Source organism: Dipodomys merriami, unplaced genomic scaffold (genome assembly GCF_024711535.1).
Source record: "Dipodomys merriami isolate MVZ:Mamm:240054 unplaced genomic scaffold, mDipMer1.0.p SCAF_5, whole genome shotgun sequence".
Classification (NCBI taxonomy): domain Eukaryota; kingdom Metazoa; phylum Chordata; class Mammalia; order Rodentia; family Heteromyidae; genus Dipodomys; species Dipodomys merriami.
Genome location: NW_027206068.1, coordinates 24997221 through 25023111, shown reverse-complemented (window position 1 = coordinate 25023111; position 25891 = coordinate 24997221). Strand labels below are relative to the sequence as shown.

Here is a 25891-nt window from a genome sequence, read left to right as displayed (position 1 = left end):
GTGCAAATCTTCTTAGCCCGGGTCCAAGTAGTCCAGAAGCACTCACATATCAGCTGAATTTTCACATTATAGCACTATTTTTAATACTCCCAACTGACTGGAACTATTCTTAAGGGTTAAATCCTGGTCTCCAAAGTTGATGGGTCCTACCCCACTCCATCAATTAGAAGCCTTATCACGTGGAAAAGGGAAAAGGAGCTGTTTGCTAGCTACTGGGGAAGAGGAACTCAAAGGGAAACCCTCTCTCCCATCTCCAAAACAAAGATTCTTCCTGTGGTGGCTTTTTGCAAATCCTTCACTCTTAAGATTCCTATGACATGGGGCTGGGAAGGTGGCTCAGTGGTAGAGCGCTTGCCTTGCATGCATGAGGCCCTGGGTTCGATTCCCCAGCACCACATTAGCAAAAAGAAAAAAAGCCGGAAGTGGCGCTGTGGCTCAAGTGGTAGAGCGCTAACCTTGAGCTGAAGACCTGAGGGACAAGCGCCTAGGCTCAGAGTTCAGGCCCCATGACAGGACACATACACACACAAAAAATGATTCCTATGACATCTAATTTCTCCTGAATAAAAATGTGCCTGGGGAAGGGAAGAAGTAGTGTCATTATAGCCAAGTAGGGATGCTCTCCACCCACTGGGAGAAACCTATCCAATCCTGGGACCTCGGGGGGCCACCAACCATCACCAGAGGGACTGTTTTGATCTGAGATAGATAAGCCTGAACCTCAAAACCATTTTATCCTATTTTTCAAATATAATTGAGGTATGTTTGTTTTATAAAATAGGTTAGGCTTCCTTACTTCCTAGAGAAAGGCAGACAATTATATAGTACTAAAAATTCATTTTTTTGTGAATCTTGCTATCTTTCTCTTATACATTGGCAGAATTCGCTTTTTGTGTTGTTTTTGGACAAAGACAAGCACTAGCTTCATTATAAAAGGAGTGTTAGCTCAGGCAAATCACACTGTTCTTCAGGTAACCAGTTTAAAGCAAAAAGAGGAACAAATGAAGACTAGTATACCACATGACCAGATGTCCTTTCATTGGGATGAATATGCTGACATAGATGCCAGGCTACATGGATGAAGGGAGGAAATGAGGCCAGAGTACCTTGTGGATTGCACTGTTCAAGAGGGAAATGCTTGGCCAAGCATAACTAAGGGACAGAGTGAACTGGACTTCAGCTGCAAAACACTGCAAAACAGGTTAGGGCAGAAGTTGACTTCAGTACCACATAAACAGAAAAAGCTGAAAGCGGTGCTGTGGCTCAAGTGGTGGAGTGCTAGCCTTTAGCACAGAGAGGTTGAGGGACAAAGCCCAAGCTCTGAGTTCAAGCCTCAGGACAGGAAAAAAAAGTCAAGCTTATGGGAAGGTGAAATATGTAAATTTCACACATATTACTTTTATGTCCAAAAATTGTTTTATTACAAAGAATTCTTAGGAATAGATCGTCCATCATTTGCACTTTTCTTAAGTTATCCAGTTGCTTGATAATATAGATTTGTGGTCTGAAAGAATATTTTGTTTTTGGAAATCATTGTTAATCACTGTGCCTAAAAACCAGTCAGATGTTACATATACCTCAGTAGTTTTCCTCATTTAATAAATGAAGTTCCTGCTTGTCTCAAACATATATTAGTTATTGCAAGTAAGGGAAAGCATAGGACCTATACTTCTTTGGGCCTGGCTTACTTCACTTCATAAAATTTTTTCCAAGTCTTTCCATTTCCTACCAAATGGTGCAATGTCATGTCATTCTTTCTGATGGAGGCATAGAATTCCATTGTGTATATATACCACATTTTCTTGATCTGTTCATCTACTGAGGGGCATCAGGGTTGGTTCCATATCTTAGCTATGGTAAATAATGCTGCAATAAACATAGTTGTGTTGGTAGCTTTAGTATGGTCTTGTTTGTGATCATTTGGGTAAATGCCCAAAAGTGGGATTGCTGGGTCATAGGGGAGCTCTATGTGAAGTCTTTTGAGAAACCTCCATACTATTTTTCCAAGTGGTTGAACAAGTTTATACTCCCATCAACAAACTAGTAAGGTTCCCTTCTGTGCACATCCCCTCCAGCATTTATTAGAGTTCTTGATTATAGCCATTCTAACTGGGGGTGAGGTGGTATCTCAATGTTGTTTTATTTGCATTTTTTTATGGCTAGTATATGTCTGAGACAAGCAGAAATGGTCAGATAAGTTGATGTTAGGCGAAGCGAACCCCAAGATAAGGATTTAAATGTTTTTTCTTTCTTGTGATTGCTTCTAACATATTTATAAGATGATTTCTTTGTTTCCTTGTATGTCCCTCCCCCATGGTATAACCCCTGTTTTCACTGTATTTGATGTTGGCATAATTTGTGGGGGGGATAGGGAAAAAACAAATTGTTTAAATAGGGATCTTATTGCAACAATGAGATGTGCAAGGTGTTATATCAAAAAAGGAACTTTACAACTTTGGTGGGGGGAGGGGGGAAGATGGGGAAATAAAGGAGGAGGCAACAATGCTTGATAAGAAATGTACTCATTACCTGGTCCATGTAATTGTAACCCCTCTGTACGGTATTTTCACAATTTAAAAAAAAATGAAGTTCCTAATGCCCAGATACTGTCTTCTATCTTTTTAGGGTAACAAGGAGGGGCTGGTGTATAGCAGGTCCAGAATTAGCATAAGACCTATTCCCCTAGGATTCTGAAGCACACCTCAGCACCTCTGAACACCAAACTCACTGACTGACAGCCTGGTAACATGCTAGCTTTAGTTTATACATATAAACAAGAGTACTTAATTTTCTTTTCCTTCAGATATCTAAATGTGATTGATTTACATGGTATAAATCATATAAGCACATAAAACAGAACAAAGATGAATTTTCTGCGAGAAAAGAATGTTTTGAAGCTGAGGGCCAGTGGCTCATCTCTGTAATCCTAGCTACTCAGGAGGCTGAGATCTGAGGATCACAGTTCAAAGCCAGCCCAGGCAGGAAAGTCCGTGACACTCTTATCTCCAATAAACCACCAGAAAACCAGAAGTGGCGCTGTGGAAGAGCTGAGGGACAGTGCCTAAGCCCAGAGTTCAAGACCCATCACCGACAAAAAAAAAAAAAAAAAAAAAAAGAATGTTTTGAGCCCATGGTTTAGATGCTGTGAAATCCAGGGGTCTGAAGAGGATAATAAATTAAAACAAGCTTAGCTTTTTAAGCATTATTGATAGGTGGATTCAAATGCTAAAAAAAAAAAAAATGAAGAGCTTACATCATGAATAATCAAAAATACATACTAAACGAGGGGTAACAGTGTTGCAAGACACCTTGTATTCATATACCATCTTGTAGAATGAGAACTTCTTTGTACAGCTACTTAAAGATAATAATAATAATAAATGTTTAAAAAAATACATGCTAAAAATGACATTAGCTTCTTACCATTATTTCAACAGTTTATTTGTGTTAATGACGGGAATATTTTCTTTTTGACAAGAATATCATCTCAGATTTTGTAACAGTAAATGATACGTTAGATGTAGAAAAGCTAACACACAGCAGTACCTTGACATTTCAGGGAGAAAGATGTTAAAATGGAAATCCATCTATCTTTTTAACCAAATAATGCTGAAATAAGGAGATTTTTAATAGAAAAGTGAATCTTGTTCTTTCATACTTTAAATGTAAAAGTATTTTAATAGAGAAAATTCCATTTTCTGCATCAAGTTAGATATTACAATGAAGGTACTGGATTACAGAATGTATCAGCAAAAACACTGGTGGTAAATGTAAAAACAAACTAGCTGGAAATTTCCACCTGGGATAAAATCAATGATCATATAAATTCAACATGATTACAATGACTAAAGCAAAAATACAGAGTATAATTTTCAGTTTGTTTGGCACATATATTAATAAATTTTCAAACATTAAACACTTTTACACCAGTATCTACTAAAACCAATTAGCACAATAATAAAATTCCTAAAGCTTAGTTAACTATTAACATCTTGAAAACTAATTCCCACTTGAATTTTGTAAGCAAGTATATCCTCTGTGTTAGCTGTCTGTCTTAGGATTCTGCAGGATTAAAAAGTATTTCAAAGTCAGCGTATGCTGAATACCCCAATTCCTTGGTGGAGCTGATCAGGCCCTCATTTGTGAGAACATATGTACACACTCATCACAACTTTGAGAAGAATGGAAGGCCTTCATACATGTCAGTTTTTAATTTTATCCAATCATTAATTTTCTGCAGAGTTGTTTTTTCTTGACTTAATATTTTTGCTAGTTTCTTCATCTTTTGTTCATTTCGTTCTATGTACTTCAACCCTTCTGACTGCAGCTGATCCAGTTTTTCATTTCGACTTTCATCAAGAGGTATATTTTCACACATGACGGGATTGAATCTAAAATACGTGTCAGGAGGTAACAGACCATCAAGCATTACATGAACTTCTGTTAAAACAAAAAGGGAGAAAGAGTGGAGACATTCTGCAATATTCTATTAACTTTGTCTTCATTTAAAACTATCTTCTTTATCTTGTTTATTTCCCTCAAACTAATAGTACCAGTAAGAAACCCATAATCAATGAAACAATGGCCAAATAAAACTCATCTTCCAAAATAGTTCGTATATTTTGTTAACTTAGGATACTTGTTCCAGTTTTCTCTTCTTTGTTGAAATGTTTCTCCAAACTTCCTTTTTTGGGGGGAGCAAGGGAAGAATCGTGTTTATTGGGATATAATTTAAATTCAATAAGTTCACCAATATTAACTGACAATGTATATATACTGTGTAACTACCACAAGTCAAGACACAGCAATTACTACCACCCAAAAACTCTTAAAAAAATTTTTTTTTGTTTTTTTTTGGGGGGGGCTGGTCCTAGAGCTTGAACTCTGGGCCTGGGCACTGTCCTTCAGCTCTTTGGCTCAAGGCTAGTGCTATACCATTTGAACCACAGAGCCACTTTGGTTTTCTGGTGGTTAACTAACTACAGCTAAGGGTCTCAGACTTTCCTTCCTGCCTGGGCTGGTTTTGAATCATGATCCCCAGATCTCAGCCTCTCCTTCCTGCCTGGGCTGGTTTTGAATCATGATCCTCAGATCTCAGCCTCTTGAATAGCCAGGATTACAGGTGGGAGCCACCAGCACCCTGCAAAAGTCTCTTTATAAAGTTGGTTCATTGTGTACTGTTTTTCTCTTTTAGCATTTCATAAAAACAGAATCATAAGCCTAGCTACCCTGTCTTCCTGGACTCATAAAGTGCTTTAGAGATTCAGTCATACAATACCCTACAGTTTTTTGTAGTGATGAGTGATATTATATTACACAGTTTTAACATAATTTACTTTCCTCAGTTTTTCAGCCATTAGAAATAACCATGTTATTATGCTTGTCTCTATGTGAACATATTATTTTTCTTATGAGTACAAACCTAGGAAGAAAATTCCTGAGTCATATGATGAAAGTATATATGCTGCTGGGCACTGGTAGCTCATGCCTGTAATCCTAGCTACTCAGGAGGCTGAGATCTGAGAATCACAATTCAAACCCAGCCCACGCAGGAAAGTCCATGAAACTCTTATCTCCAATTAGCCACCAGAAAACTCGAAGTGGTGCTATGGCTCAAGTGGTAGAGCACTCACCTTGAGCTGAAGAGCACAGGGACAGTGCCCAGGCCCAAAATTCAAGCCCCACGTCCCCCTAACCCCCCCCCCCCAAAAGAAAGAAAAAGTGTATATGTTTAAGACCTGCTGTACTATCTTCCAAAAAGGACTGCATCATAATATTTGACATTGATAATGTACGGATCAATATTTGGCCTTCAGTTACCTTTACCATAGTCTACTGCTTAGTGTATAATCTTGAAATAAGAAAAAATAAGTCTCCCAGTTTTTTTCTTTTGCAAGTTGTATTGGCTACCCTAGGTCCTTTGGGAACTTTCCTGAAAGAATAGTCTTGAGATACTGAGAGGGTGACATTGATCAAGATGCACTGTGCAACCAACCCAGATGTCCCTCAGTAGATGAATGCATCAAGAAAATGTGGTATAGATATACAATGGAATTCTATGCCTCCACCAGAAAGAATGATACTACCCCATTTGTTAGGAAATGGAAAGACTTGGAAAAAATATTAAGGGAAGTAAGTCAGACCCAAAGAAACATATGACCCATGTGTTCCCTTATTTGCAGTAACTAGTATTTGTCTAGGATAATCTTACCAGACAAGCAGAAAAGGTCAAAAGCTATGTACATATGACCATATAAGATGATGCTAGGCAAAATGAACCTCAAGATATGGACACAAGAGGTTTCTTCTTTGTTGCTGTTGTTTTTAATGTACTATGTGATTTTTTTTTCTTTTGTATGTCCTTCTCCCTATGGTATAACCCCTGTTGTCACTGTATTTGATTCTGGTGCCCTGCATCTTGTATATACATTTTTCTAATTTGGGGGAAGGGAGGGAAATAACAAAATTCTGAAACAAGAATGCAGGTTGACTCATGAGATGTACAAGACACTATGTTGAAAATGAACTTTACAACTTCGAGGAGGGGTGAGTTGGGGAGGGAAGGGATAGTAGGGGAAAAACAAAGGAGGGGGTAACTAGCATGAAGAAATATAAGCTACTGTTTTACTGATCTTATATTCTTCAACTTTGCTACTCACTTTTTTTAGTAGCATAAAGCATTCAATCCTTAACATTAAATATGATACTGTGCCAGGAAAATACATGCCTATAATTCTAGCACATAGGAGCCCGAGGCAGGGTCACCACAAGTTCCAGGTTGGACTAAGCAACATGGCAAAATTTTCTAAAGAAAAAAAAAATAAAGAAATGAGGGGTTGGAGGTATGGCTCAATGGGAAGAGCCTAATAAGCAAGAAATTCTGAGATCTGAATGAATTTGCAGATCCCCTTCACTGAGCTGAGAAAGTTCCAATCTGTACTTTGCTTGCTGGGTTTTATCATGAATGGATTTAAGATTTTGTCACATGTTTTTTCATAATCTAATGGAACAGTATTACACTGATTTAAAAAATGTTAATCCTAGCCCGGGGTTGGTGGCTCAAGCCTGTAATCCTAGCTACTCAGGAGGCTGAGATCTGAGGATCACAGTTCAAAACCAGCCCAAGCAAGAAAGTCCATGAGACTCTTATCTCCAATAAACCAGCAGAAAACTGGAAGTAGCGCTGTGACTCAAGTGGTAGAATGCTAGCCTTGAGCAGAAAAACTGAGGGACAGCCCTCAGGGGCCAGCGTTCAAGCCCCACAACTGATATACAAACACAAAAGTTAATCCTGTATTTATGGGATGAACTTTAATTGGTCATGTTTTATTTTCTTTTTAATATTTTGCTGAACTATGTTTATTAGTGTTATTTCTAGATTACTGCAAGTATATGAATGGGAAATACTGGTGAATAGTTTTCTTATTTGTTTAAATTATTTTTCTTAGTAACGTTTTTTGTCTGATTTTAGTGTCAAGGTAGTATTGGCCTTATAAAAGAAGCTGGGGAGTTGTCTCTTCTATTTTCTGAAAGTGCTTATATAGAACTGCTAATCACATCAAGTAAATCTTAAGTTTTAAGTACTGCATGTTTCACTTCTACCAGTTTGATTCATCTTCCATTTCTCTCCTCATCATACTCATGTCTTTTTCTACCTTACTATATATATGTTTCTTCACACAAATGCACAAATCAGTACTTGGTCAAAAGACTCCAGCAGATTCTGCTGCATATCTCTGGATCACAATCAAATGCTCCTAGAAGTTGCTTCTTCTGTGGTATTCTAGTACAAATCCTATTTTCCTTTGCATTACTAAACATCCAATTCTGTTTCCTAAACTCTAAGACACTGGTCTGCTTTTAAAGTTTCTGCTTCATGCTACTGTTACCTAATATATGAAAAACATTGTTTTATTCCATTACCTTGTGGTAGGAAGAATTACCTGGCTCTGCTAATTTTTTCATGGTAAGAACAGAATGGAAGTCTTAATTCTCCTTTTAAAGTGTTCAAGCCCTGGCTGGGTGCTGGTGGCTCACACCTGTAATCCTAGCTATTTAGGAGGCTGAGATCTGAGGATCATGGTTCAAAGCTAGCCTGGGCAGGAAGCCTGTAAGACTTTTATCTCCAATTAACTACTCTCCTAGCCCCCACCCCCAAAAAAGCAGAAGTAGAACTGTGGTTCAAGTAGTAGAGTCCTAACTTTGAGCAAAAAAAAGCTCAGAGACCTTGAGCCCAAGACCTTGAGTTCAAGCCCCAGGACTAACACACATGAAACAAACAGAAAAAGAGAGAAAGGGAGAAAAAGAAATGGAGGGAGGAAGGGAAAAAAGAAAGGAAGAAAAGGAGAGAAAGAGAAAAAAGAAAAAGTGCCAAGCAAGAGTATAAGGCTCTGGTTTCAAGCCCAAGACCTCTCTCTGCACCCCCCCCCCAAAAAAAAACCTCAAAAAGATATTTGTATTCCTATGTTCACTGAAGCTTTAATCACAATAGCCAAGGGAAAACAACATTTGTGGAAGTAACCTTTGATCTCCAATATATACCTGAAAGAAGTGAGTCATGTGAATTAAGCACATAGGTGGGGAAACAGCAGGAGCAGGAGAGAAGAGAGCAGAATAGCAACAGAGAAGCCCTAAGGCAGGAGAATTCTCAGCAAGTACAAGATTAAGAAATAAAGTGTGGCTATTTTAAGTACATTAAAAACAACAGCAAGAAAGGTAAAACCCTGTGTCCCTATCTCAGGGTTATTTCGCTTAGCATCATCTTATATGGTCATATGTTCTTCCCCCACTGGATAACCCCTGTTTTCACTGTATTTGATGTCAGTGCCCTGCATCTTGTATATACATTTTTCTAATTTGGGGAGGGGAAGGGAAATAATAAAATGCTGAAACAAGGATACAGGCTCACCCATTGTAACAATGAGATGTACAAGACACTTTTGAAAACGAACTTTACAACTTCAGGGGGCATGGGAGAGGGAAGAGTTGGGGTATAGGGAGGGAAGGGATGGTAGGGGAAAAATAAAGGAAGGGTAACAATGCTCGATAGGAAATGTACTCATTACCTTACTCATGAAACTATAACCCCTTTGTACAGGATCTTTACAATAAAAATATATATATTAAAAAAAGAAAGTGTGGCTAGTACACTTTATGCAGGGACACACTGCCCTAAGTGATATATATTCAAAAGCCAATAGTCTAGTAAATTTCAATGAGTGAGGTTTTGGGGTTTTGTTAAGTGTGATGGGAAGTCTAGAGGGTTTTCATAAGGGGGAAGATGATGTGATTTCCATTTTAAATGGATTTTTAATGGACTACTCTTACCTATACTAATGGGGTAGCAGTTTGCTTTGACATCAGTAACCATCTCATTCCATACAAGTTCAAAATTATCTCACTGAGATTAAGTGTACACTTGAATCAAACTGACCTTTTCTGTTGCTGCTTTTATCTTTTTTAACTGGCTAGTGTCTCCACCCAAGCTTCTATGCTATGCCTGCTTTAGCTGTTTCTCCACCCAAAAGCAGGCAAAGTAGTACTATTCTTAAGTAGAAAGTCTCTTTGAGGTCAATTAACAAGAAAGGGTTAAGAGAAAGAAAACAAAACAAATAAAAATTGTCTCTTGTGCAGCTGAAGCCCAAAATATAGACACCACATACTCTTTTGCAGTTGAGATCAGCCTATTTTGTCCATACTAAACACTGTAAGTTTAAGTGCCTTAAGGAAGCACTGAAGCAGACTAACCTTCTGTATCTGTAGCACTGTTGATAACATTAGAAAGTTTGGTTTTCAAGCTTGTATATGTTGCTGTGTTTCTCACATCACTCTCGTAACGCCCAGTGCCCAGGGATACTATGCACTCTAATGGCACATCTGGCCAAAGACATTTACATTCATGCATTGCCAGCGCTGATGGGTTATTGAGAAGCAAGCCTCCATCCTGCAGAACAAGTTTTAAAAACAATCTCTTAAGTAAGAAGTCATATACTACACATATGAAAACAAAAATATATTTTGAAAAAGTTTGATATTAAAGAGAAATTTAAAGAATGTAATAAGCCAAACAAATTAAAGTGAACTTATTTTATATACTATATACAACTATAGAACACATGCGAAAACCCATCAGCCTCATGAGGAAATTTTGTATCAAGCTTGCCTTCCCTATTTTGAGCAGCCTTTTGGAGAGTTTTGATATGATGATTAGCAATACTAACATGAACTGTATGCTTTTTCTTTTGTTGAAGACAGTGTTACATTATGTACACCAGTTTGATCTTGGACTAACAATCTTCCTGCTTCAGCCTCCAGGCCGGGTATGTGCCCAGCTTCTAAACTGTTTTTTGTTTGTTTCTGCCAGTTCTGGGAATTGAACTCAGGGCCTGGACACAGTCCTGGAGCTTCTTTTGCTCTAGGCTAGCATTCTACCCATGTGAGCCACAGTGTCACTTTTGGCTTTTTCTGTTTATGTGGTACTGATGAATCGAACCCAGGGCTTCATGCATGTTAAGCAAGCACTCTAACATTAAGCCACCTTCCCAGCCCTTAAGGACACATTATCCAGACAGAGAAGGAGGCTCAGTGGTAGAGGGTTTGCTTTGCATGCGGAGGCCTTGGGTTTGATTCCTCAGCACCATATAAGCAGAAAAAGCTGGAAGTGGTGCTGTGGCTCAAGTGGTAGAGTGCTAGAAAGACCAGTTCTTTTCTCCTATGTAAAATATAACCAGATTAATTCTAAATTAATTGAAAGTTTAGTAATGTTTATTTTATTTTAATGTTTCATATCTACAATGCACATATAGCTAAGTTAAACTGTATTTTAAAGTATCGGTCAATAACAACATTATTTGAAAGAACTAAACAGGAAAAGGAAAACTATACTAATAAGAGTATTTTAAAGGCATCAAAATAAAAATATTTAAAATTTTGGTCAAGTATAACAAAGTGCATTGCACAATATACAAAACAGACTAGGAGGGGCTGGGAAGGTGGCTCAGTGGTAGAGTGCTTGCCTTGCATGCATGAGGCCTTGGGTTCGAATCCTCAGCACCACATAAGCAGAAGAAGCCAGAAGTGGCCCTGTGGCTCAAGTGGTAGAGTGCTAGTCTTGAACTAAAGAGCTGAGGAACATGGGCTGGGAAGGTGGCTCAGTGATAGAGCGCTTGCCTTGCATGCCCGAGGCCCTGGGTTCAATTCCTCAGCACCACATAAGCAAAAAGAAAAAAGCTGGAAGTGGCGCTGTGGCTCAAGTGGTAGAGTGCTAGCCTTGAGCTGAAGAGCTGAGGGACAGTGCCCCCCAAAAACAACAACAATAACAACAACAAAATAGACTAGGACTGTATCTCACTGGTACAGCAATTGTGTCAGGTCCTGAGTTCAATCCCCGGTGCTGTAAGAAAACAAAACCTCTATTTTAAAATAGAGGCTTACTTTATTAATATGTATTTTATTTAAAATATGGGTATATATGTACATATAAAACTTTATATATGTATTCATATATATTCTCATATGTTCTTTGCTAGATATATGATTTGTATAGCTTATCTCTTAATTCCCTAGAGAGTACCTCTGAAGAAGAGTAAAAGTTCCCTAATTTTGATGAAATTTACTTTATCAACTTTATGGATGGTGAATTCTATATGACTATAAAATGTTTTCACCTAAATCTAGGCATGAAGGGTTTCTTTTCCTACTTTCTTCTGAGATTAAGTGTACACTTGCGGTTTAATAGTTTTATTTTGCATTTAGAACTATGATCTACTTTCAATAATCTCTGAATAAGGTGTGAGGTTGTTTTTGTTTTGTTTTATTTTGTTTTTGCTGCTCCTGGGGCTTGAACTCAGGACCTGGGTACTGTCCCTGAAGTTCTTTTGTTCAAAGCTAACACTCTACCACTTGAACCACAGTGCCACTTCTGGCTTTTTCTGTTTATGTTGTTCAGAGAAATCGAACCCAGGGTTTCATGTAATGTTAGGCAAGCAATCTTACACTAAACCACATTCCCAGCCCAAGGTGAGGTTTAAGTCAGAGTTTTTGTTGTATGTCTGTGGGAGAGACAGACAGGAGGGGGCTAGAGAGAGAGACAGAGACTGACAGACTGATAAGAACAATGGCTACAATAGAAATTGCTAAAAAGACTATTTTCTCTTTTGGACCTCTTTTACATCTTTCTCTTTTGTATTTTTTGTCAAAAATTAAATGCCATATATGTGTAGGTCTCTATTTTTGGAGTCTCTTCTATTTATATTATCTTCCTTAATGTAAATAAAAGTCACGATTACTATACTTGTATTGTACAGGGGCTGGGAAGGTGGCTCAGTGGTAGAGCGCTTGCCTTGCATGCCTGAGGCCCTGGGTTCCATCCCTCAGCATCACATAAGCAAAAAGAAAAAAGCTGGAAGTGGCGCTGTGGCTCAAGTGGTAGAGCACTAGCCTTGAGCTGAAGAGCTGAGGGACAGCGCCCAGGAGACCATGACCAGACCCAAAAAAACAACAAAAAAAAAAATACTTGTACAATTTTTTAAGTTAGCACCCTTGTAATCCTAGCTACTCAGGAGACAGAGATCTGAAGATCAGGGTATAAAGCCAATTTGAGGGTAGGAAAATTTGTGAGACTCGTACCTCCAAAGTAACTACCAAAAAGCCAGAAGTAGAACTATGGTTCAAGTGGTAGAGTGCTTGCCTTACAGGAATGAGGCCCTGGGTTTGATTCCTTAGCACCACATAAGCAAAAAAGGCTGGAAGTGGCGCTGTGGCTCAAATGGTAGAGTGCTAGCCTTGAGCCAAAGAACTGAGTGACAGTGCCCAGGCCCAGAGTTCAGGCCCCATAACCGAAAGGAAAACAAACAAAACAAAAAAAAAAGGCTAAGGGACAGTGCCCAGCCCCAGGATCAGCACAAAAGCCAAAATAAAACAACAAAAACACGTATTTTAATGTGCTACTGTTATAAAAATTTCCTATATAATATAAAATAAAAGTGCTTCTCCTCTTTGTACTTAGTTATTTTATAGGAATGGTGGTATTTGTTTTGTAAGATTTAGATAATAACTCTTCAGTTTTAGCATTATAAAACAACTTTCTCACACATAAGCATCTCAAATAATACTTTAGTTACCTAAGTGAGATCACACTAGAAGGCAGCTACAGAGGAATGTCTCAAAATACTAACCACACTTCCCATTAGATTATGAAACAGCTGGCTTGAGGTTCATGGACCATTATTACCATCAGTATAAACAGCTTAATGTTTTTGACATTACAGGAAAAACTGAGATCTATGGGTTCTCAGAAAAGCTGTTTGGTTTCTCATTTCTTACCTTATTCTCCATTTCAGTATAGACTGTTTATTGTTACTTCCACTCTAATTTGTACTTCCTTTAAGTTATTGATCCCTAGCACTTGACCACATCTCTGGAAGAATGTGCCTGATATTTTTTTTTTTTGGGGGGGGGGGGTCCGGTCATGGGGCCTGAACTCTGGGCCTGGGCGCTGTCCCTCAGCTCTTCAGCTCAAGGCTAGCGCTCTACCACTTGAGCCACAGCGCCACTTCCGGCTTTTTTTTTTCTTTTTGCTTATGTGGTGCTGAGGAATCGAACCCAGGGCCTTGAGCATGCAAGGCAAGCGCTCTACCACTGAGCCACCTTCCCAGCCCATGCCTGATGTTTCTATATTGTGATTTTGAGACAGGCACATCCTTTTAAAAGAATCTCTTATAAACATAAGCATATTTACTCATAAGCCTGTATTATTTCAGACTTCTGAATCTTTCCATTCATGTCTCTCTGTGGCTGAGTTGTGCCTGAGTAGCAACAATCACTGAAACCTAAACTGCAGAACCTGGTCCGTGAATAGCCTAGGTCTGAGATTGTCACCTGACTGACAGTAGTTGACCTAAGAACAGTGAAGCCTCTGTCCCTTTGTTGGGGTCAGAAAGAGAACAATTTATTTCAACAACCAAATGAGAAAAGGGGAGCACAAATTCTAGATCTTAGGCTTATTTTAGTTATTGAGTCAACTAATTGAATTTTTACAGAGTAAAAATATTTAAGATTAAATATTAAAAGTAGAATGTCAGAGAATATGCAACAGACAGCAAAATCCTAAACCTATTGAAATGCAAGCTAAGAATGTGATAACTAATGCCTGAGTGCTGCAATCCTAGCTATTCTGGAGGTTGAGATATAAAGACAGCAGTTTGAAGCCAGCCAGGGTAGAAAAGTCCATGGGAATGTTATCTCCTATTAACAAGGAGGAAGAGAGAGGGGAGGGGAAGGGGGAAAGGGAGGGGGAGGGGGGAGGAGGAAAAGGAGGGGGAGACAAAAAGAGGGAGAGAGGGAGAGAGGGAGGTGGGAGGGGGAGAGGGAGGAGGAGGAGAGGGAGGGGAGAGAGAGGTGGGAGAGGGAGAGGAGGGAGAGAGGGGAGGGAGAGGGAAAGAGAGGGAAAGAGAGGAAGAGAGAGAGGAAGAAGGGGAGAGAGGGAGAGCGCAAGAGAGCAAGTGTGAGAAGAAAAAGAAGTGGAAGTGTGGCTGAAGTGGTATAGCACCAGCCTACAGAAGAAAAAAAAAAGCCAAGCAATAGCCCAAGGCCTTGAGGCCATGAATTCAAGTCCCAGTATTGGCAGGAAAAAAAACAGCAAAAACAATAAAAAGAACACTTATATTCCTAAGTATCAATTCAAAAGCTTTGTTTTCCTATCACTTTATAAAATTTTGAATTAAGACTTTTGTAATGGAAGAAATGTGATGAAATTTAAGTGAATCCATATATAGAAAAGCAATAAACTACTAGAAACATTCAACTTTATAATTTAACCATAAATTTAAGACAGTTTAATTGTAGATAAGCATCCTGTTACTGGCAGCTGTGACTCCAGTCTAATTACTTAACTTTTCTTAAAACTCTATTTTTGTATTTGTTAAATGGAAATAACTATCTCATAAGAAGCAATGAGTTAATGAGATAATACAAAGCAATAAAGTGTCTGGTACATACCTAACTAATGCATGCTTATCATTATTCTACTATATTGTCTCCTTCAAAGTATGCACTCCAAAATCACCAAACCAGACTGGGCTATACTTTCAATTGTAATACTCAATTCTTATTTTCTTCTTGTATGTAAAAGGGCTTAAACCCAAGGCCTGGGTGCTATCCCTGAGATTTGTTGCTCAAGACTAGCATTCTACCATTTGAACCATAGCTCCATGTCCAGTTTTTTGTTGGTTAATTGAGGTAAGGTTCTCATGGACTGGGCTGGCTTCCAACAGTGAACCTCAGATCTTCACCTCCTGAATAGCCAGGGCTGAAGGCCTGAGGAGCCACCAGTGCCTCACATTATTTTTCAACAATGAAATTTTCGTAACTGGCTATGAACCACTATATAAAACACAAAAAAATTACCTCAATTATACTTTCATGTCAGAAGGCTTAATTTAAGAAAAACAAAATTATTCCTGGCTTGCCTATCTTTTGACATGAGAACATGAAATTTCCTGTTATCTTTGTGAAGTTCTTTTAATTATGCAAAGAGTTAAGATACCAATACATGTTTACTTACTTGATGAAGATCATTTCCCAATACATATTCGGCAAAGTAGCCAGGAGCAGCAGATGAGGCTCTAATTGCTTGCCACATTTTATACTGACAGCCTCCCAAATAATGAGAGTTGATTCCAGGAAAATGACCATAGTTTCTAAACACAAAAGCTTTTGGTGCTATACCTCTGTTTACTATGGTACTCACAGCAGCTACCTAGAGAATTAAAAAAAAAAAAAAACAATGTAACTATAAGCAGCAATGTTTGAGATCTGTAAAAATTAAATGCTATTTATTCTCATGAATGAATAATCTGTAACTTCAATAAGATCAAAGTGAAAACTCTCTTAATATAAGTATTTCCTAATGGAATAACAGACATAAGGACAGACAATTCTAAGACATGAATATAATAAAATATACTTGACATTATTTGGTTTAAAAAATACACACGTGATCTAGGGCATTCACATTTTTAGGTCTTTATATAATAAGTGAAACAACAGTAGTTACAATTAATGAAACTAAAAACAAGTAAAATATTTTCACAGTATCATTTTCTTTTTTTTTTCTTTTTTTTTTTTTTTTGTCGGTCGTGGGGCTTGAACTCTGGGCCTGAGCGCTGTCCCTCAGCTCTTCAGCTCAAGGCGAGCACTCTACCACTTGAGCTACAACACCACTTCCGGTTTTCTGGTGGTTTATTGGAGATAGGAGTCTCACGGTCTCTCCTGCCCGGGCTGGCTTTGAACCGCGATCCTCAGATCTCAGCCTCCTGAGTAGCTACACAGTATCATTTTCATTGGTCTTTGTTTCTGTGTTCTTTGAAAGCATCTGAACTTTAGTAAAGCTATAACATGTATGCTATGATTCTTAATTATATAAAATATATTATAAAATTATAAAATATATCAAAATATATCAAAATATAATTATATATACTATAATTCTCAAAGCTTTCAGGTCATAAACTAGGTAACTAGGTAATAATATATATTCTAAATTCCTATAAGTAACCTGTGTCTTTAGGTAACTATGGATAAGAACTGGCCATACCCTACAATCCAGAGAATTTCTATAATTGGGATACAGATAGAACTTGATTAAAAGTATGTATGGGTGGCTGCTCTGCTTAGCATGATGAAGTACTTTTTGATGTGGCTCAAGTTTCCCTACAATCACATCTAATTCAAAGCTGACAAATTATAATTTAGAAAAAAGCAAGCCAACAAAAATAGCCTTGGATATACAAGGGAACAAGTCTAATATGTAGGCCACATCCCAGGCTCCCCTCCAAAGGAACTAAACTACCTCTGTATCATGGTCTATAAGGAGTGTGCATGGTCTGATCAGCCTACTGTTCCAATCTCAACCCACATGCTGCCCTGGATCTTTGGCTCTGGTCTGCAGGAACTCTTTTAGTTCCTGGAATTCTCTGACTCCAATCGAACAGGCCATTCCCTTTGTCCCCTTGCCAGGAATGCTCCTACTCAGCAGCCTTTACAATGAGATCTCACAGAGCAGCCTTCCCTTGTGTCCCTTTAAATATATGTTTTCAGATAAGTAGTGTACACCACAGTGCTTACTTCAGGAAACTCTACCGCATCTCTGTGATTACTGCATAGTAAGTTATGGCACTTTGCAAGGCTGTAAATTCTTCTGTTTGTTCACATGGATTAGGAATATTATGAATTGTTAATGTATTAAGAATTATTATAAAATGAATTTAAGTATGAAAACAGGTGCTGGTGGCTCAAGCTTATAATCCTAGCTACTCAGGAGGCTGAGATCTGACGATTGCGGTTAAAGCCAGCCCGGCAGGAACGTCCATGAGACTCTTATCTCCAATCAACCACCAGAAAACCAGAAGTGGCACTGTGGCTCAAATGGTAGAATGCTTGCCTTGAGCTGAAAAGCTTAGGAACAGCACCCAGACCCAGAGTTCAAGCTCCACAACTGACAAGAAAAAAAAAAAAGTGTGAAAATACCAGCGTTCAAGAGAAATAAGTAAGCATATTTGATAATTTTATCATCCCAAATTATCATTTGAGAATAAATAACATGCTGCATGAGAATAAATAACATGCTGAATGTTATTTATAGGAATATAAATTGTACTCTTTAACAAACTTATTAGTAGACATATTCAGATTATCAAATTTCAAAAACTTAAGGAGCTACTCTGAGGCATATCTAAATGATAGTAAACTTTTTTTAATTGGGATTCTAGTTGAACATTAATATATTACCCTATATTTGGTACATTTGTTTACCTTTAAAAGCCTATGGGAATTAATTATTTTTTTCTTTTTTTGTTCAGTCCTAAAGCTTAAACTCAGGGCCTGGGCACTGAGGTTTTTGGTTAAGGCTAGCACTCTACCACTTGAGCCACAAATCCACTTCTGACTTTTTAGTAGTTTATTGGAAGTAAGAATCTCTTGAACTTTTCTACCCAGACTGGCTTTGAAACTTGATTCTCAAATCTGAACTTCCTGGGTTGCTAGGATTACACACATGAGTCCCTGATTTCCAGATTAATTATTTAATAACTAGATTTGATTAAAATAATAATGATAAACTGTAATTCTTTTGGGCTGAGAATGTGCTTAGTGGTAGAGTGCTTGCCTAGCAGGCATGAAGCCCTGGGTTCAATTCCTTAGTACTAAATAAACAGAAAAGGCTGGAAAGTGGGTCCTGTGGCTCAAGTGGTAGAGGTATTAGCCTCTACAGAGCCCAGGCCTTGAGTTCAAGTCCCAGGACTGCCAAAAATAAAATTTTCCATATTTGTAGTCTCTGACTTCCATGGTTTTAAACTTGTTATATTTTATCAGATATCGAAAAGACTTAATGATCATAATCAATATCTTCATAGGATGACCCAAAAGATAAGGAATTAATATAATGTAGTATCAGAAATTCCTGAGAATTTTTCTCCTTAAAAACAAAAATCTCAGCTGGGCACTGGTGGCTCACGCCTGTAATCCTAGCTACTTACAGGAGCAGTTCAAAGCCATAGTAGGAAAGTCCATGAGACTCTTCACTCCAATTAACCACCAGAAAACTGGAAGTGGCACTGTGGCTCAAGTGGTAGAGTGCTCACCTTGAGCTGAAGAATTCAGGGACTGGGCCCAGGCCCAGAGTCAAGCCCCACAACAAAAACAAAAAACAAAAAAAACAGAAAACTCTCAGGGTGAAACTGTCAAAAGTTTGTATATATGAAAATAGAGAACAATGAAACCACAATAAAGTGGCATGAGTGAGAGTTATAGAGATGGTTTAGGTGATTGGAATACATTCCATAAATGTGTGAAACTGTCACAATGAAATCCCAACCTTATACAACTGATGTGTACTAAAGTTGTAAAAAATAATTTTAAAAAAAGGATCCTCAGGGCTGGGAAGGTGGCTCAGTGGTAGAGCGCTTGCCTTGCATGCTCAAGGCCCTGGGTTCGATTCCTCAGCACCACATAAACAAAAAGAAAAAAGCCAGAAGTGGCGCTGTGGCTCAAGTGGTAGAGTGCTAGCCTTGAGCTGAAGAGCTGAGGGACAGCGCCCAGGCCCAGAGTTCAGGCCCCACTACTAGACCCAAAAAAAAAAAAAAAAAAAAGAAAAAAGAAAAAAAAAGGATCCTCAGAATAAATGCTTTCACCAGTTCTTGTTCCAACTAGATGTAATATTTAAGGAACTTACCTTAGTACACATAGGATTTCTTGCTGTTTCAATCATCAGTGCAGATCCCATTCTATCCCTTTATTAAATAAGAATAAATACAGTATATCAAAATGAATTTTAAGCTAATAATTAGGAAACATAATTTCTGCTTTCCCAAAAATTAGTTGTGTTAAAAGGAGCAAAACAGGATAGCAGTCTCCTTTAAGAGTTTTATCATCAGTTAATGCACATTAAGCAATGTGCAGTTACTTACTAATCTCTGATTCAAACTATAAGTACCTATAGTAATCAAAAAAATGTAAATTGAAAGAGTAATTTCAAACTGATACTTTTTTTGGTGCTGGTCCTGGGGCAGGAGCTCAGAGCCTGAGTGTTGTCCTTTTTTTTCTCAAGGCTAGCACTCTTGCATTTGAACTATGGCTCTACTTTTAAGTCTTTTTAGTGCTTAACTGGATATAAGAGTCTCATGCACTTTCCTTCCCCATGCTGGCTTCCAAAGGTGATCCTCAGAACTTACCCTCCTGAATAGTGAGGATTATAGGCATAAGCCACCAGCATTCTTTTAAACACTAAATAAGTGTTCATGATGTACAAATTGATGCTAAGTTTACTAAGCTAGGATTATATTTGGCAGAACAATGTATATATTTATATGTATATATACATATATATATACACATATATAGCTATACTGTGTGTATATATATATATCCATACATATGTATATACATATATATGGGTGTATATACAGAAAGGCTCAGGGACAGAGCCCGGGCCCTGAGTTCAAGTCCCAGGACTGGCAAAAAAAAAAAATCTTCCATATTTGCAGTACACATATATACATATGTATATATACATACATACACATATTGGTATATATAATACATATGCACACACAAATAAGAAAAACACTGGTAAGAGTTTAAAATGTGTATAACATGTTATGACCCAAAATTTCACTTTAGAAATTTCCCCTAAATAGGAGCTGGGCAGTGGTGGCCTGTAATCCTAGCTACTTGGGACTGAGAATGGGAAAAATGTGGTTCAAGGCCCTCTCACCCCATAGGTGTTGCAGTGGTATATATTTATGATCCTAAATTATGTAGGAGGCTGAAATCAGGAGGTTCAGAAGTTTCAGGGTAACCCAGGCATAGGTCATGAAATTCCATATCAAAAGAGCAAAACCAGATGGGGTGTTATGTACCTGTCATCCCAGCTATTATGGGAAGCTTAAAATAGGCAAATATTGGTTCAGTATGTGGCTGGGTAGGAAATAAGACCCTATGTCAAAATAACTGGCAAAAAATAGGGGTGGTGACATGGCTTAGCAGTAGAGCATCTGCCTAGCAAGGGCCAAGCGAAGTTCAAAGCCCAGTACCAGCTCTGCATAACCCCCCACATATACACCAAAGATATAGGTGGAAATGTCATGATTGTACAAATAATAAACTACTAAAAATGGTATGTTCATAAAGTAAAATCATGAACATGTTTCAAAACTATTAATAACATAAGAAACCATTTGTGCTAAATACCAACAGGTATTATCATCCAAATTTTGAAGAGGATGAACACTCACTTGCATATAGATACTTCTATGGAGAAATATTAATAATGCCTTTTGTTCATAGGCAAACAAGGTTATTTTCATTGTTGCTTTAATATATTCTCCATTTCTATATGATTGTTTAAAAAGACATTAAAGTTTGACCCAATGATTACTCCTCTTATAAACTAATCTGAGGATTGTGGTTCAAAGCCAGCTGGGCAGGAAAGTCCATGAGACTCTTATCGCTAATTAACCACCAGAAGACCAGAAGTGGCGCTGTGGCTCACGCAGCCAAGAGCTTGCCTAGAGCTGAAAAGTTCAGGGACAAAGCCCAGGCCCAGAGTTCAAGCCCCACAACTGACAAAAAAGAAAGAAAGAAAGAAAGAGAGAGAGAGAGAGAGAGAGAGAGAGAGAGAGAGAGAGAGAGAGAGAGAGAGAGAGAGAGAGAGAGAGAGAGAGAGGAGAGAGAGAGAGAGAGAGAGAGAGAGAAAGAAAGAAAGAAAGAAAGAAAGAAAGAAAGAAAGAAAGAAAGAAAGAAAGAAAGAAAGGAAAGGAAAGATAAAATGTAGTGTTCAAAATGTCAACAGATTTTAATGAAGTCAAAAAATGAAAGCTGGGAATGTGGCTTAATGGAAGAGTGCTTGCCTAGCATGCATGAAGCCCTGGGTTCAATTTCTCAATACCACATAAACAGAAAAGGCCAGAAGTGGGGCTGTGGCTCAAGTGGTAGAGTGCTAGCCTTGAGCAAAAAGAAGCTAAAAGACAGTGTTCAGGCCCTGAGTTCAAGCCCCAGGACTAGCAAAAAAAAAAAAAAAAAAAAGCTTGCAAGACTACATTATAAATTGTGCAATAGAAAAACCAAATAAAAATATGTATGATGTAGCAAAAACAAAATACACTGTAAGGTCTATAGCTTTCAACAATAGGACTGAGTGATTTTTTTTTGGTTTCCACATTATGCTTATATTTTAAGTTTTTAATTATACTTAATCTATTAGAATAATTACTTGAGATAAAACTAAGACATATCAAGTAAAAACAACAGTAAGTAAATATGGTTTACATACAAAATGGTTTCATATTTTTTAAAAAAGAAAATTAAAGCTTTTACATACAAATCTCACAAATATGAGCCCCAAAATCTATGACTAAAATAGGATTTACAAACCAGTAACAAACTATATAACTTGAGGGTAGAGACAAATGGGGAAAAATGAAGAACAACAAAGGAAGGGATGACGCTGACCAAGAGGCATTATACTCATAATCTGACTCATTAAATAGTAGTCCCTTTGTACAATGACTTAATAATTTAATAAACAGTAACAATGTTTATCTCCAATTAGTGAAATTAATAATAATATTCCTTTGTATTTTCTGTACATTTCAAATTAGAATATGCAAAGACATCTACACAATGAGAAATTTTAAAAAATAATCTTAACTTACTTAAGAATTTTTTCCCACATTTGACTGTCATAAAATGCATGGCTCCAACTCATTTTGACTGTTCCAAGAATCACATTTTGTGAAAATACATCTGATCCTAATTTCCGATAAAGTTCCTCACATTCATCCAAGGGCATATGAAACAATCCCAGCATAAAAGCTAAAATGGCACCTGAAAGAATTTTCAGTTTTAATTAGCATTGATGCTACTTAAGACCTTATCATCTAAGATATCCTGAGTTACAGACTGATCTCAAACTCTAAAGCAAAAAGCTTTGATACCTTGTATGGCACCTGGGACAAATTACTTCTCTGAACCCAATTATTTTCATCTGTAAAATGGGGATAAATTATTACTGGGTAACACAGGTCCTAAAAGGATTAAATAAATGCTACCCCAAGATGATAATGATAATAATCTTAAACAATATAAAAACAGTTTTATACTAAATTAATATATAAGAAAAGATTTCATAACAGATAAAAGACTAATTATTTAGGTTTAGCCATAAAATACATTATATTTGGCAACTCACCAATTCATTAAGCAATTACTTCTTCAGGTTGGTCCTAGAACCAATGTAATTAAAGAAATTAGGTACTCTAGGATGTCCTTTTAAATAGCTGATTTCATATCCTAGTTGTAGCTGGTAGGATATACTGCCACCTAGTGTGCCTAACTTGCCTAACACTAAACTGAAGAGAAGAAAGGAGAAAGCTTTGGGGGAATGGGGAGAGGGCAAGATAGGGCAAAGATCTGCTTAACCTAAGATGGAAATAAAACACAAAGCAGAAACAAGAAATATTTCTCATATATTATAAATATTCACGTATTTTATCACAATTGGCATCATTCCAGTAAAAGATTAGACAAATTATGCTTTAAAATATATTGTGGCAGAACATAATAAAAATTACAATTTGTAGATTTCTAATTAACACAGCAAAAATTCTCAAAAAATTTTATCTTAAAGCAGGGCTACTATAAATAGTACTATATATGTAACATTTCCTATTTGAGATATTAAAAAGATGAATTAATTTTACTAAGTAAAGGTATTAACCTTAAACTAAATGTTTATTAACTTTACCACAGGTACAAACAGGATATATTTATAAAATGGAAAAGAAAATAAAGCACCAAACTGCAAGGTACAGTGAGTATAAGCAAAGACCTGATGGAAAAAGACAATGTGCTAAATTCATAAATGTATATTTATATAAACTGATTTAAGATTCTCTTTACAGAGCAGTCCCTAATGACAATGGATCAAGACGTTAGCTGGTAGATACATTTAAGTGTTTGCGTTGCTAAGTTCATTCCACAATTTAACAAAAAGTTATGAGAACATACGAAAAAAAAGGTTTACAGCCAGGCTCGGTGCTATAAACCTGAGATATATGTACTGTTTTCCTATTTGGGACTCACCATACATTTGTAATATATTAAATGAACTCAGAAGACCTCTGGAAAGAACTAAAAGCTCAGGGTCAGCACCCAGGTCCTGATTTCTAGTCCCAGAAACAGCACCAGAAGATGAAAGAAGGAAGGAAGGAAGGAAGAGAGCGAGGGAGAGAGGGAGGGAGGGAAGGAGGAAAAGAAAAAGTAAGTTCCAAATTTGGTAACATCCCAAGATCCCAAGGAAGTAGTGTTACAGTAACTCTACTCCAATGGGCTCCTTATGGTTCTCAATCATCTCTGCAACTGCTCTCATCATTTAGTCTTAAAAATGAGAACTGGGAAATTCCATTTGTGAATATTTGTCAGTACTAATAATGTAAAAGTATCTTTGATTTTGTTCATGGCAAATCTTCAGAATTGCTGTTATAGTTCAAAAGAGTAAGAAAAAGGAACAGATGTATAATTCATGAAGGGTAAACTAAAAAGATAAGAAATTAAGTCAAACATTGAACATAATTAACAACTACCCTAAAGTGCTGTATTTCTTCCATATAAGCAGAGAATACATATATCAAATAGCAGTATTAAACAGCTCTTTACAAACATAGACATATTTATTGGCTTACATTGTGGGTTTGAACAGCCACCTAAAAATGATGTAGGAAGTAATCTCACTTAAAGAGCCTCTTCACAAGAAAAGTCTATCGTTAATTTTCTATTAGTTCAAGTAAAATGAATACCTTCCACTTCATCTTTCCTTGCAGTGAACATACTACAGAACAATTAATAATCTATCACAATGGCTCATTGAAAACAACTACAAAAGCACATTAAAAGTTACTTTTTAATATTAACTATCTATAATGAATATTTTAAAAGTTCATTAAGCCAAAAGATTATTTACTGAAGCATGGAACTAATATCCATCATCTCAGAGAACAATGATGATCTTAAGCCTAAGTGTTCAATGCTTTATTACTTAATTCATTATTGGAATTTAACACTCCTGTGTGATAAAAAATTACCTGTGCTTACACCACAAATGTAATCAAAGAGCTGATGAATTGGCTTCTGAGTAAGTTCAACTAATTTCCGAAGTGTCTGAAGAGCAACCACACCCCTATAAAAACACATTAAATGCAAAATGAGACTTGTAAATTCACTTGAGTAAATCAATTCTAAAGTTACTACTGTAGTTTATGTTACCATGACAATATAAATCAGCATCAGTAAAACCTGCGTGACTGAACTTGTATGATCACTTTAGAAAATCTAGTATCTAAATGATTTAAAATCTGTGCTATAGCAACAACAAATTTGTATTTGTAACCTCATTAAATAAAAATGTAAAAATGTGCCAATGCTAGATATTTTTGTACACATTTCAACTCTGAATATCACTTAAAACTTTCCCTCAGCAGTCCTAAGTTACCATATATTGGTTCTTCTTTCTCTTTTGGTCAGCTAGGGGACTTAAACTTAAAACAGCTGAACTGTCCCTAAGCTAACACTCAAGACTAGTGCTCTGCCAACTTTGAGCCACAGTGCCACTTCCAGTTTTCTGGTGGTTAATTAAGAGATAAAAGTCTCACAGCCTTTCCTGTTTGGGCTGGCTTTGAACTGTGATCCTCAGATCTCAGCCTCCTGAGTAGCTAGGTTTACAGATGTGAGCCACCAGCACCCAGTTGATAACTTAAGACATTTCTACATTTGTGTTTTATTTGTATTTCAGTCCTCCCCCCACCCCCCACCCCCAGCCTGAACTCTGGGCCTGGGCACTGTCCCTCAGCTCTTCAGCTCAAGGCTAGCACTTTACCACTTGAGCCACAGCACCACTTCTCACTTTTTCTGCTTATGTGGTACTAAGGAATTGAACCCAGAGCCTCATAAATGCAAGGCAAGCACTCTACCACTGAGCCACCTTCCCAGACCTTCATAGTCTACTTTTTTTTAAGTTCTTTTTTATTTAGTTTTTAAAATTCAATAAACTTAAGACAAGCCTCTGTGTTAAGGGTTAATCCTACTGACTTTGTATTTCTGGATCTTTTCCAAAGGTGGTAAATAGCTCAAAAGAATGTACAAATATAAAACAGTCTAGGAAGTGTAGGCCAATGTAGGGTGTTCCATATATGAGGACAATTCTTAATATCTAGAGAATATAAAAAAATAATTAAAAAAACTTCTATTCCTAAAGAAGGCATAGGGCATGTGAGCATCAGAACATAATAGTAGTTAGCTACCACAAAATAAAATTTACAGTTCTAAATTGTGCCTTGATTTT

At 37.2% G+C, this 25891-nt stretch overlaps 1 protein-coding gene across 3 annotated transcripts in view; it reads right to left on the bottom strand.

Moving 5' to 3' along the window:
• Nucleotides 1–3430: 3430 nt before the first annotated feature.
• Nucleotides 3431–25891, bottom strand: part of Pnpla8 (patatin like phospholipase domain containing 8) — a 44032-nt gene continuing 21571 nt past the window's right edge. For all 3 annotated transcript variants that reach the window (XM_069996196.1, XM_069996197.1, XM_069996198.1), the window contains 6 exons: nt 24636–24730; nt 22209–22380; nt 19229–19286; nt 15563–15757; nt 9748–9943; nt 3431–4440 (listed from right to left, as the gene is read on the bottom strand). In XM_069996196.1, the coding sequence (XP_069852297.1) occupies nt 4166–4440; nt 9748–9943; nt 15563–15757; nt 19229–19286; nt 22209–22380; nt 24636–24730 (991 nt within the window). In that variant the 3' untranslated portion in view covers nt 3431–4165. The remainder of the gene's footprint in view (nt 4441–9747; nt 9944–15562; nt 15758–19228; nt 19287–22208; nt 22381–24635; nt 24731–25891) is intronic.